A 13,521-nucleotide genomic window follows, 5' to 3' on the forward strand; every position below is an offset into this window, starting at 1 on the left:
TTGTGGAACACCCTACCTGAGGGCCTGAGGTTGTCTAAAACTCAGGACATTTTTAAGCGTGACCTCAAAACCTACTTATTCAATGTCGCCTTTTGATACTAAGGGAGACATTGGACATTATAGAACTAGGATCACTAGGCCATTACACCATACTCGTGTTTTGAGATTTGTGTTGACAGGAAAATGGACCCGGGTGCTGATGAGGCACTGTCAGCTCCCAATAGCACCCAGAGCAGTATTGGAACCGGTACAAGGGTGTACCAGGACCACCATCAGGTTGTATTGCTGTCATCTTTATTGTCTTTATTGTGTTGTTGCATCATAACTGTGCTTAAGATTCTCTTTTGGCAGGACCTGTGACCATGCTGGATGCAGAACGATGCAGATATAACACTAAATTTAGGGACAGTGTGTACGCCGATAATATGCAAGGAATTTTTCCTGGATACATGGTGTACAGGTTTTTGCCCTTGCTTGCTTGCTTTGTGCCGGTGGTCCTTGGCTTCCCCTTGGGGCCCCCCGGCTTCCCCGTGTGCCTGGTCTGTTCCGCCGCCGGGCACCTGCTTGGCCGTCCTTGTGCGGGGCCCCTTGGGTCTGTGCTTGCTTGGCTGGGCCGGGTGTGTTGGTGGTGGGGCGGGCTGGGTGCGTGGGGCGGCGGGGGCTCCCTGGGGGGGGGTATGGGGGCCCACCGCTGGGTACTGGTAGGCAAACTGGCTAGTAGTCGCTCTATTGGTAGAGGGCTGCAAGGGAATTTTTCCTGGCTACATAGTGTACAGGTTTTTACTTTTGCCTGCTCGCGGCTCTGTCAGCATTGATTGATTGATTGACTGATTGACTGAACATGTTCATTGTGTGAAGCGCATTGAGTTGCATCTTGTAAGAAATGCGCTATACAAATAAAATTTGATTTGATTTGAACTACTCTTCTTCTTTTGCTCGGTAGCAGCAGTATGGTTTTTACTTTCAATGATTGGATGGTTTGATGCAATTTGTTTTAGTAGCGTCTTTTCCAACTCAGTGCAGTTCTTTGAACGAATTCTGTTTGCCACTGCCATTGTTCCATCTCAAGATCCACATCAGTCACATCAGTTTCTTACATATTTTTCTGACAATTAAGATAAAACCATTTGCTTTCAAAATAAAAGCTCCTGGTATTGTTTTCTATCAATGTTCTCACTAAAAAAAATGTTTTCTGTTCCATTCCGGGTTTTCATGGGGACCATTGTATGAACTAGCCTGGCTCCGCCTCCCTCAAATGAGGCTTAATCCAGGTGTTTGCAATAAGGCTTACTTAGCTTACTCCAGGACTCCATAGTCTCCGACTTACTAAGCCACAGTTGAGATACTTTCATGCAAGCAGCTTAAACTACCTAGTTTAACTAGTCAAGATTAGGCCTAGTCCTGTCTTTATTTAAGCCCTGTCTGAGCAACCGGCCCTATGTCATGTTGGTCAAATTATATGAGATTTGGTTGGAGGTAGTAAATTTCATTCACAAGGTTTGGCAAGAAAACATGAACATAAAACAAACAAAAAATCCCCAGTGAAGGATCATGTGGTCAGTGTGACCAGGTCATCACTAGAGGCCACTCCCTAGTTCCCATGGATCTAGGATCAATTTACCAACCACATATAATAAGTAATATCCTTTAGCGTTCACAGGGAAAACCCAAAACTGACCCTAGATCAGTGTCAGTGACTTCATCTCACTACGAGGAAGTCCTTGGTCTTATGAACAGAGAAGCACTTGTTATTTTTAGACAGAGAGAAGCCTAAGAATGAAAAAATTTATTAAAAGTTTTAAGGGTAACGTAAGTTTTTTTATTTATTTTTACCTTTATTTATACAGGTAAAAAACACATTGAGCCCCAAGGGCTCATTTTCAATTGTAACCTGTTCACAGGCATACAACATCCACCACAAACAAATACAATACAAAACCTGGCCTACATAGTCTAAAAACTAAACTAAAAACGACATAGTCTAAAACTAAAACTAGTCTAAAATAGTCTAAAATAATCTAAACTTTCCGTCAATATAGACTAAAACTAAACTAAAACTACATAGTCTAAAACTAAAACTAGTCTAAAACAGTCTAAGATAATCTAAAACTAAACTAAAACTACAAAAACCTAAAACTAGACAGCTAAAGATGAATGAATGAATGGTCTTTATTGTCATTGCTATAGTACAGGTACCAAACAACGAAATTTGGGAGGGGTGGCTCCCCTGGTGCTAGGAAAGAAAAAAAAAAAAGAAAAAAAGAAGGGAAAGGAGCTGGTTTACATAAATAAAGGCTATGTACAGTATCCACTATACTATACTGTACAGATAAAACGACTAGGGTTGTCATATTGCACATAGTGTTATTGCACATCCATTTAAAGTGTCGCAGTTTGCAGGCTTACAATGTACACATTTGTGCCTCAGCACTACACCTGATTTTTTCAATCCAGCAGCAATAGATAAATGAGAACTTTGAATAAAATGTGATGTTCAACCTTCCTGTGTGTACCGTATAAAGACTGACTAGACAACTAAAGGCCTAACTGGCTCCAAACTAGTCTTTGGCTTTATAATTTCAATACTGTGTCACGTGAATAAGAAATTAGTATTTAGCTCCCATGTTAAACCCATCCTGTCAGTGTATGACTAGAAAAACCTACAAAAACGACCATGCCATTGCACTGTATACGTATGATAAGCCCTGAATCCAAGAAGTGGTACAACAAACAACCATTCTCTGACCTCCCAAAAAACGTCTGTGACACTCAGTTCAGTATATCAATCACTCATACGAAAATGATTTAACCAAAAGGGGTAGCTTCCATATAATAACTCCATCTGGTAGAAAGGCGGACATTTTACCCATTGTGGTGTACATGCCCCATCATAAGCATTCACTCCAACAAACAATGCTTGTAAACAAAGTGAGGGTTACAATTTCTGACATTAACAAATGTATTTAAGGCTTTTTATATACCTTGTACAATGTATACATTTTACATGCTATTGTTGAACTAAAAGGTATAACATAACTGTTGTCATATTTTTTTTTACGTAGAAAAAACAGCAAACCATACCCATTTCACTGACTTATGTCCATAGAACATGGTCTAAATTAAGTTGTGGGAATTGTCTAAAACAAACCAGAAACATGAAAAAAAAATCTCTATTGGTATTCCTGATACAGGACTGTTTATGTATAAAAAATAACTGATAGTACAGTTCAAAATTAAATTCACAGTATTCTTTCCTATGAACGCTAGAAAAAACAAACTGGATTTTTAAAAAGCAAACACAAAAGGTCCACAGCCAAAAGTGATGATTATTTTTTTTATGTTTTTTTGTATACTTGAATAATGAGTTTAAAAGTTGAGTTAAAAAATATTGAGTTTATTACTGGGGGGTAGAGGAGTAGTGTACAGAGGGGGGGGGGGGGGGGTAGAGGAGTAGTGTACAGAGGGGGGGGGGTAGAGGAGTAGTGTACAGAGGGGGGGGTAGAGGAGTAGTGTACAGAGGGGGGGGGTAGAGGGGTAGTGTACAGAGGGGGGGGGTAGAGGAGTAGTGTACAGAGGGGGGGTAGAGGGGTAGTGTACAGAGGGGGGGGGTAGAGGAGTAGTGTACAGAGGGGGGTAGAGGAGTAGTGTACAGAGGGGGGGGGGGGGGGGTAGAGGAGTAGTGTACAGAGGGGGGGGGGTAGAGGAGTAGTGTACAGAGGGGGGGGGTAGAGGGGTAGTGTACAGAGGGGGGGGGGTAGAGGAGTAGTGTACAGAGGGGGGGGGTAGAGGGGTAGTGTACAGAGGGGGGGGGTAGAGGAGTAGTGTACAGAGGGGGGGGGTAGAGGAGTAGTGTACAGAGGGGGGGGGTAGAGGAGTAGTGTACAGAGGGGGGGGGGTAGAGGAGTAGTGTACAGAGGGGGGGGGGTAGAGGAGTAGTGTACAGAGGGGGGGGGTAGAGGAGTAGTGTACAGAGGGGGGGGTAGAGGAGTAGTGTACAGAGGGGGGGGTAGAGGAGTAGTGTACAGAGGGGGGGGGTAGAGGAGTAGTGTACAGAGGGGGGGGTAGAGGAGTAGTGTACAGAGGGGGGGGGGGGTAGAGGAGTAGTGTACAGAGGGGGGGGGGGGGGGTAGAGGAGTAGTGTACAGAGGGGGGGGGGGGTAGAGGAGTAGTGTACAGAGGGGGGGGTAGAGGAGTAGTGTACAGAGGGGGGGGGGGTAGAGGGGTAGTGTACAGAGGGGGGGGTAGAGGAGTAGTGTACAGAGGGGGGGGGTAGAGGGGTAGTGTACAGAGGGGGGGGGGGTAGAGGAGTAGTGTACAGAGGGGGGGGGGTAGAGGAGTAGTGTACAGAGGGGGGGGGGGTAGAGGAGTAGTGTACAGAGGGGGGGGTAGAGGAGTAGTGTACAGAGAGGGGGGGGTAGAGGAGTAGTGTACAGAGGGGGGGGGGGTAGAGGAGTAGTGTACAGAGGGGGGGGGGTAGAGGGGTAGTGTACAGAGGGGGGGGGGTAGAGGAGTAGTGTACAGAGGGGGGGGGGGGTAGAGGAGTAGTGTACAGAGGGGGGGGGGTAGAGGAGTAGTGTACAGAGGGGGGGGGGGTAGAGGAGTAGTGTACAGAGGGGGGGGGGTAGAGGAGTAGTGTACAGAGGGGGGGGGTAGAGGAGTAGTGTACAGAGGGGGGGGGTAGAGGAGTAGTGTACAGAGGGGGGGGGTAGAGGAGTAGTGTACAGAGGGGGGGGGGGGTAGAGGGGTAGTGTACAGAGGGGGGGGGTAGAGGAGTAGTGTACAGAGGGGGGGGGGTAGAGGAGTAGTGTACAGAGGGGGGGGGTAGAGGAGTAGTGTACAGAGGGGGGGGGGGGTAGAGGAGTAGTGTACAGAGGGGGGGGGTAGAGGGGTAGTGTACAGAGGGGGGGGGTAGAGGAGTAGTGTACAGAGGGGGGGGGTAGAGGAGTAGTGTACAGAGGGGGGGGGGGTAGAGGAGTAGTGTACAGAGGGGGGGGGGGTAGAGGAGTAGTGTACAGAGGGGGGGGGGGTAGAGGAGTAGTGTACAGAGGGGGGGGTAGAGGAGTAGTGTACAGAGGGGGGGGGGGTAGAGGAGTAGTGTACAGAGGGGGGGGTAGAGGAGTAGTGTACAGAGGGGGGGGGGGTAGAGGAGTAGTGTACAGAGGGGGGGGGGGGGTAGAGGAGTAGTGTACAGAGGGGGGGGTAGAGGAGTAGTGTACAGAGGGGGGGGGGTAGAGGAGTAGTGTACAGAGGGGGGGGGTAGAGGAGTAGTGTACAGAGGGGGGGGGGGGTAGAGGAGTAGTGTACAGAGGGGGGGGGGGGTAGAGGAGTAGTGTACAGAGGGGGGGGTAGAGGAGTAGTGTACAGAGGGGGGGGGTAGAGGAGTAGTGTACAGAGGGGGGGGTAGAGGAGTAGTGTACAGAGGGGGGGGGTAGAGGAGTAGTGTACAGAGGGGGGGGGTAGAGGAGTAGTGTACAGAGGGGGGGGGGGTAGAGGAGTAGTGTACAGAGGGGGGGGGTAGAGGAGTAGTGTACAGAGGGGGGGGGTAGAGGAGTAGTGTACAGAGGGGGGGGGTAGAGGGGTAGTGTACAGAGGGGGGGGGTAGAGGAGTAGTGTACAGAGGGGGGGGGGGTAGAGGAGTAGTGTACAGAGGGGGGGGGGGTAGAGGAGTAGTGTACAGAGGGGGGGGGGGTAGAGGAGTAGTGTACAGAGGGGGGGGGTAGAGGAGTAGTGTACAGAGGGGGGGGGGTAGAGGAGTAGTGTACAGAGGGGGGGGGGGGTAGAGGAGTAGTGTACAGAGGGGGGGGGTAGAGGAGTAGTGTACAGAGGGGGGGGGGTAGAGGAGTAGTGTACAGAGGGGGGGGGTAGAGGAGTAGTGTACAGAGGGGGGGGGGTAGAGGAGTAGTGTACAGAGGGGGGGGGGTAGAGGAGTAGTGTACAGGGGGGGGGGTAGAGGGGTAGTGTACAGAGGGGGGGGGGGGTAGAGGAGTAGTGTACAGAGGGGGGGGGGTAGAGGAGTAGTGTACAGAGGGGGGGGGTAGAGGAGTAGTGTACAGAGGGGGGGGGGGGTAGAGGGGTAGTGTACAGAGGGGGGGGGGGTAGAAGAGTAGTGTACAGAGGGGGGGGGTAGAGGAGTAGTGTACAGAGGGGGGGGGGGTAGAGGAGTAGTGTACAGAGGGGGGGGGGTAGAGGAGTAGTGTACAGAGGGGGGGGGGGTAGAGGAGTAGTGTACAGAGGGGGGGGGGGTAGAAGAGTAGTGTACAGAGGGGGGGGGTAGAGGAGTAGTGTACAGAGGGGGGGGGGGTAGAGGAGTAGTGTACAGAGGGGGGGGGTAGAGGAGTAGTGTACAGAGGGGGGGGGGGTAGAGGAGTAGTGTACAGAGGGGGGGGGTAGAGGAGTAGTGTACAGAGGGGGGGGGTAGAGGAGTAGTGTACAGAGGGGGGGGGGGTAGAGGAGTAGTGTACAGAGGGGGGGGGTAGAGGAGTAGTGTACAGAGGGGGGGGGGTAGAGGAGTAGTGTACAGAGGGGGGGGGTAGAGGGGTAGTGTACAGAGGGGGGGGTAGAGGAGTAGTGTACAGAGGGGGGGGGTAGAGGAGTAGTGTACAGAGGGGGGGGGGGTAGAGGAGTAGTGTACAGAGGGGGGGGGTAGAGGAGTAGTGTACAGAGGGGGGGGGTAGAGGAGTAGTGTACAGAGGGGGGGGGTAGAGGAGTAGTGTACAGAGGGGGGGGGGGTAGAGGGGTAGTGTACAGAGGGGGGGGGTAGAGGAGTAGTGTACAGAGGGGGGGGGGGGGTAGAGGAGTAGTGTACAGAGGGGGGGGGGTAGAGGAGTAGTGTACAGAGGGGGGGGGTAGAGGGGTAGTGTACAGAGGGGGGGGTAGAGGAGTAGTGTACAGAGGGGGGGGTAGAGGAGTAGTGTACAGAGGGGGGGGGTAGAGGAGTAGTGTACAGAGGGGGGGGGGTAGAGGGGTAGTGTACAGAGGGGGGGGGGTAGAGGGGTAGAAAGAAAGGGTGTCTCAGTGAGTGTGAAAAGAGGGATGCAGAGAAAAAAAGTTGTCTTCTCCAGTGAAAGGGTTGAGAGAAAGAGAGGGGGGAAAAGCAAAAACATAAAAGAGCTGGAAATGTCCTCAAGTCTGTCCAGGGTAGGTGTGGTGGTGTAAGTGCACACACAGTCACAACAGCCAGTCTCAGGCCAGCTCCTTCTCTTCCAGACAAAACGCCTCCTCATTGTAGTCGGTGCGGCGTTGTTTATTAGGCGAGTGGTCGTTGACATGGTCGTCGCCATGGTAACGGCGCTTCCGGTTCGGCCTCTCCTCACTGCTTCCTTGATGGGGTGCCGTTGGCGATGCATGACCAGAAGGGAGGCTGAAGTCATCGTAGTCGGTGCGGCGTTGTTTATTAGGCGAGTGGTCGTTGACATGGTCGTCGCCATGGTAACGGCGCTTCCGGTTCGGTACCTCTTTGCTAGAAAAAAAGAAGAAGAAAAGCATACAGGCTTAATACAATTACATTCTTAATATCATAATTTAAAATCATTGAAATCTGCACAGTGCCTGGAGGTGTGAGGGTTGTCTCACCTTGGCCGACTGTGATGAGACTCCCTGCCGTTAGCTATGCTTGGACCCACACCAGACGACAGCCCATGACCGTTAGCTATGCTTGGACCCACACCAGACGACAGCCCATGACCGTTAGCTATGCTTGGACCCACACCAGACGACAGCCCATGACCGTTAGCTATGCTTGGACCCACACCAGACGACAGCCCATGACCGTTAGCTATGCTTGGACCCACACCAGACGACAGCCCAGGACCACTGCTAGAAACCTGCAACAGACCACAACCACAAACATCAATGGGCGCACTGATGAAAATATTGACAGGACATGATGACATACTGCAGGATAATGACATGATTACATACTGCAGGACAATGACATGATTACATACTGCAGGATAATGACATGATGACATACTGCAGGATAATGACATGATTACATACTGCAGGATAATGACATGATTACATACTGCAGGATAATGACATGATTACATACTGCAGGATAATGACATGATTACATACTGCAGGATAATGACATGATTACATACTGCAGGATAAGGACATGATTACATACTGCAGGATAATGACATGATTACATACTGCAGGATAATGACATGATTACATACTGCAGGATAATGACATGATTACATACTGCAGGATAATGACATGATGACATACTGCAGGATAATGACATGATTACATACTGCAGGATAATGACATGATTACATACTGCAGGATAATGACATGATTACATACTGCAGGATAATGACATGATTACATACTGCAGGATAATGCTTTGCAATAGTATTTCAACAACAATACCTTCTTCTCTTGTCCTTGCAAGCAGCCAAATACCATGACAACAATCCTATACGTGGCCCGATATCAGATAACCACACTTTATCAGATAGAAACTATTCTATGCTACCGTTTTGGCATGTTATTTGACTAAGTACCTTGTCAGTGTGTTTGAGGCCATTGACTTTGTGGTGTCCGTTCTGGTGACCGTTCTGGTTGGGTTTGGCGATGCCGTTACTGTTGTGGTGCGCCCCAGCCTCACTCCCACCAGCACCGTTGGTCTTAACGGCCGGCTGGGGTCGCGGGGCCGGTCCGTAGACGGCTCCTCCGTTCCTCCCGTTGAAATTAGGCTTGGCCAGGCCGTTTTCTAGAGCGCCGCCCTCCTGATCAGACTCCTCTGATGACTCGTGGCCGTACGGCACCAGGAAGGAGGAGCCGTGATTCCCATTACTGGCTGACGTGCCGTTCACACGAGGCGGGCGAGGGGCGGACATACAGGCTGAGGTAGACTGTGAGGAAGAGGAAGAGGAGGAGGCGGACGGCTGGACGTAAGAGGAGGAAGCTGAGGCTGAAGAAGAGGATGAGGAGGGGCGGATCTGCTTGCCCTGGCCAATGTAGAAGGAGAGCTTCTGTAGAAGGAGAGCACGGTCGGGGATCCCAGTGGGACGGCAGAGTGGGTTTGAGGAGATGGAGGACGAGGAGGATGAAGAAGAGGAGGCGGAGGGCAGCACGTGGCTCGGTTTTCCGAGGCCGCCACTGCTGGTGCTAGGCTTGGAGCCAGATGGATTGTCTCTTAGAGAGCCGTTCCCGTTGACGTGAAGGGTGTTCTGTGAAACAACCAAAATAAGTTAGCTACAAGCCTCATTACACACTGCTGTTTCCCTTACCATTGAATAGGTGGGGCGGACCCCCCTGTCTGGAGTTTTGGCTTAGATAGAACTCAATAGAAAATGAGTAAATGGTAATGGCATCGCTGGATGTGTACTCATGTGCCCTGCCAAAAACAAATCTGTGCGAAACACTGGTACGCGAGCTTGCTGTGAATACAGTATTATCATTCATTGATCTTTAATAATCATCAGAATTATCATTAAGTATCATGCCAATGTGGTGTGAAGCTGCGTGTGGAGGCTCATATGACAATCAAAGAGTGTGTGTGTGTATACAGTGCAGTATAGAGGCTGTACCTTAGCCATGTTTGGGGTCAGCTGGGGGCCGATGAAGCCGGTGGAGTTGTGGCGAGGCCCGAGGTTGACACTGGGCGTGAGGACAGGGCGCGGGGACGACTGGCCTGGGGTGCGGCTCACGAGGTTACAGTCCCCTCCGTTCTTCAGATCAGGTGACCTGGTGGCCGGAATACAACAAGATGTTTTCGTGATGAAAAAAAAGGGGGGGGGGGGGGCATGCACAAGAAATGTAAGTTGTGAAATGTCTTTGCGCCTCTGTGGTACTCACCTGATGTAGAAGAGCACGTAAGCCTGTTGGTTGAGAACGGATCTGATGTCACTGACAGACACCGAGGAGTCGTTCATCTCATACCACTGCCCGTCACTGGCCTGAGAATTAAGAAGAGGACTGTTAACGTCACATCACATCAACATCTAATTCTGAGCAAAATGAGACTGGCTGATGCACTGGTGAACTGAATTTTTATGAGGGGTGTGTGTGTGTGTGTGTGTGTGTGTGTGTGTGTGTGTGTGTGTGTGTGTGTGTGTGTGTGTGTGTGATACCTTGATGTAGCAGTAGTAGTGTCCAGCATGGCAGCTACGGCCTGAGTGGACCAGCACTGCGTACAGAACATAGTCCTGGGGCTCCCCGTGGGACTGGGACATGAAGGGCCTAAGGTCCAGGTACTCGGGGTACCTCACGTCCTGAGTAAGGAGAGTAAGGACGTGGTCAGCACCACACAGGGAAACGAACAGGGGGTACATCTTCAAAATAACTAAGGCATTTCTGATTGTCTGAGAAGAGGAAAAAAATACCCTATTGCATTTAACATTCTAAACCTGAATCCAAATATTCCCAAAATGATCTTACCGTTCTAATCTTGCCCCCGTTGAAGTTGGCAAAGCGCTTCAGTGAGATGGTGAGCACGTTGGAGCTCCGGTGGATGGTGAGTCTCTTTGAGGCTGGAACCATTTTCTTACACCTGCAGACAGGTTTTAGTCAGTTGCATTCCATTATGATGTGAGGAATCAAAACTCAATAGGCTGCACAAATAAATGAATACAGGTATATACTAACTTTGTGCATTTGTATGCATTATCTCCATCCAGTTGCTCTGGCTTGACAAACTGCTCCAGTGCCTTGGTTATGCTGGGAGCCGTCTGCAAGACGACAGACACAATTCTCAATTATTTACTTATTACCAATATCTCATATCACGATGAATAATTCTTGTAAAAGGTACTTGATTGATGTGAAACAGCAGAATGATTATGTATAATTGTGTGTTACCTTTATTTCCAATGCGACATCCAAGTAGGGGTCAAACGTGTCAGAGACTGCTTCGCAGTTTAAACATTTTACTGTGAAAGATTGAGCATTGAAGATTCAGTGCTTTTCTTTGCTAACTTTGTACGGGTAAGCAACATACATACAGTAGCAGCATACAAATGAGCAATGCAAGTTTGGACCAATAACTTACCCCTGGATCGTAGGTACCCTCCAAAGACTTGGTGGATAAAACTGGTTGCCTGAGTTTGCCTGTCCAATCTATTGAAAAAAGAAATGTCAGAAGAATTAAAAAGACAAACTACAAACTACTCAAAATGTGAATGAATTATTCCTAATAGTCAGCCAGTCTGTACTACAGTACATTCTCAAATCAAGATACTCGTTTATTAACCATTAGCAACACAAACTGTTACAGCCCTTTGAGAAGAAGAAATAAAGGGGAAGAGACAGCAGAGGAAATAGAGCAAAGATAATTACAGAAAGGTAACCTGTTGGCGCAGAAAGGAAATCCACTATCCACAAGAGCTTGCTACAGTCAGTTTTAAGGGTCGCTTCTATAAGCGAGGGTCATTGCAACATATCTATTAATCATGTCTCACTGTATTCTAAGCTAAATATGAATGTAGGTCACATCCAAGTACACTACATCCTAGTGGCTGAACACTGATTTCCATAACTCCCTCAGTAACACCTACTTGGTTCCAGGCAGGCAGGACTTTTGCATAGCATCCACTGTGCATCGCAGGAACTCGTGGGCATCCTCCTGACTCCCTAAGCGGAAGTGCTTTGCAATCCCTACCGGGTGTAACAGGGCAGGTAGATGACGAAACCATACAGTTGACAAAAACTTGAGAGCATTAAACAATCACATTGACATGGTTATGGTTAGCTGTTACTTATCGTTTGGAATTTTGGTGGAAGCATAGGATGCTATTGCTAAGAAGCTGTCTGTCAAATAGTTCTCCCTCCAAAATAAATTGATAGCACCTTCTACTTTTTTGGAGGGAAAATAAATGTTCTGAAGATACTGTGTGTTCCCTGGATTTGGCACCTGTGATGCTATCCAACTCTCTTTGCATTTTTGGAGGGAAAACTATTTAGCTGACAGGCTGGTCATATTGTCCATATATCTGTTATTTTGATACAGCAAATATGTTTTTTTGTTTTGTTCTGATGTGATTGCAGGCAGTTATTTTTTTATTATTTTTTTTTTTTTACAACAACACATATTTCCATCAAGCATATATTAAATAGTAATATAGTTTTTTTTCTGATTGTGAGTGGACACTCACGTTTTAGTTGATTGAAGACACCAATGGGCTTGATGACGTTCCCCGAGTTAGCAAAAACCTGGGTGATGTGGTTCTGCATGGTGCACATCATACAGAAACCAGGCTCATGACCTAAAGGGGAACAGATATGGAGGTTAATCGGATAAGAGGCATGTTGTACCGTATCTTCTAGCATTCTGTTCCGATTAACTTCATTCCTCAATACAATTGTTTAAAATGCAATATATCACGACCAAAATAGTCATTCTAAACAGGTCTGGAAACCAGATTGGTTATATCTTCATTCACATACATGTTTTGGAATGTTCCCGGGTCAGCATGTAGTTGGTGAGGGGAACGGTGTAGGTGAGACACTGCAGAGCCGAGTTGAGGAAGCAGGTGTTTCCCAGGTTCTTGAGGCCCGCTCCGATGCGGTGGATCTGGCTCCACTTCAAGTTGAGCCGCTCCATAGGGAACAGGACCTTCTGGGGGAGGCCAATGTCGTCCCCACTGCTCAGCACCACTGGGGAGGGTGGGGAAACACAAATAAAAACACTGAGATTAGTCACAGGCGGAAAAGACTTTTAAAGAATGTTTTACGTTTTGTTTATATGGAACAAGCGATGGAGTGCTAGGTGAGAGCAGAGGGCAGAGAGATGCTGTCTTTATTACTGACATCACACAGTAGGTTCTACAAGAGAGAACCTCATTCTGGGTCATTTGCTTGGGGCTACATTAAGCGATTGATTACCTCCCCTCACAGTACAACATGCTTACATAACTTGCCATGCCATAGAGAAAAGACACACAACACCTAGGAAACCTGTTCAGTCGGTCAATTGGGCGGGAATTCCCTCAGCACACACAGTGAATAAATTTACAGTGAGTGCAGGTATTTGCCCTCGTTTTTACCCAGCATCAAGAGACCTTTTGATTTAACAAACCATATCTTCTCACCTTGCTCCTTGGGCCGATCCACTGAGTGGGTCGCACTGCTGTAGATGGTAGCTCCAGGTGTGGGGCCCAGGCAGCCGCCTGTCTTCACCCTGGGGGTGTCATTGGGTGAGGGGCCCACCCCCCAGCTGGAGCAGCTGCTGTCCATCCCGTCTTCACTACTGAAGGGGGAGCGCTTGCACCCGACTGACTCAAGGTCAGACTTCTCTGAAGATCTGTCAACTTTTGTGCGGTCCTTTCTCATTGTTCATTGCTGATGGGCAAAAACAACAAACACAGATGAAAGTGTTAGCTATTTAATATGTAAGTATTGACAACTAGTTGAGGAATGATAACCCTGGTAGAGATTAGTGAAGTTGTATCTGAACCAAGCACACATACAATCTTCACTGGAGCTCTAGTGGGTTAGTATTACGCTATGATATTCAGATTGTAGTCCAAGAGTGCCAAATAAAGTGCAGTGTATATAGGATGCTCTAAACAACCT

The 13,521-nt window shown here is 48.6% G+C and overlaps 1 protein-coding gene across 1 annotated transcript; it reads right to left on the minus strand.

The window, feature by feature from the left end:
- Positions 1-7,182: 7,182 nt before the first annotated feature.
- LOC308152003 (ubiquitin carboxyl-terminal hydrolase 42-like) lies at positions 7,183-13,278 on the minus strand (the record flags this gene model as incomplete). The annotated part of the gene is made up of 14 exons (XM_080524906.1): positions 7,183-7,459; positions 7,573-7,823; positions 8,511-9,179; positions 9,540-9,696; positions 9,808-9,908; positions 10,083-10,223; positions 10,390-10,501; positions 10,597-10,679; positions 10,810-10,880; positions 11,000-11,067; positions 11,505-11,604; positions 12,102-12,212; positions 12,394-12,603; positions 13,038-13,278. 14 exons carry the CDS (start codon positions 13,276-13,278, stop codon positions 7,183-7,185), a joined length of 2,592 nt encoding a protein of 863 aa, XP_080381032.1.
- Between the last annotated feature and the right edge of the window lie 243 nt (positions 13,279-13,521).

The sequence above is a fragment of the Nansenia antarctica genome (genome assembly GCF_963989245.1).
Source record: "Nansenia antarctica genome assembly, chromosome: 1".
Classification (NCBI taxonomy): domain Eukaryota; kingdom Metazoa; phylum Chordata; class Actinopteri; order Argentiniformes; family Microstomatidae; genus Nansenia; species Nansenia antarctica.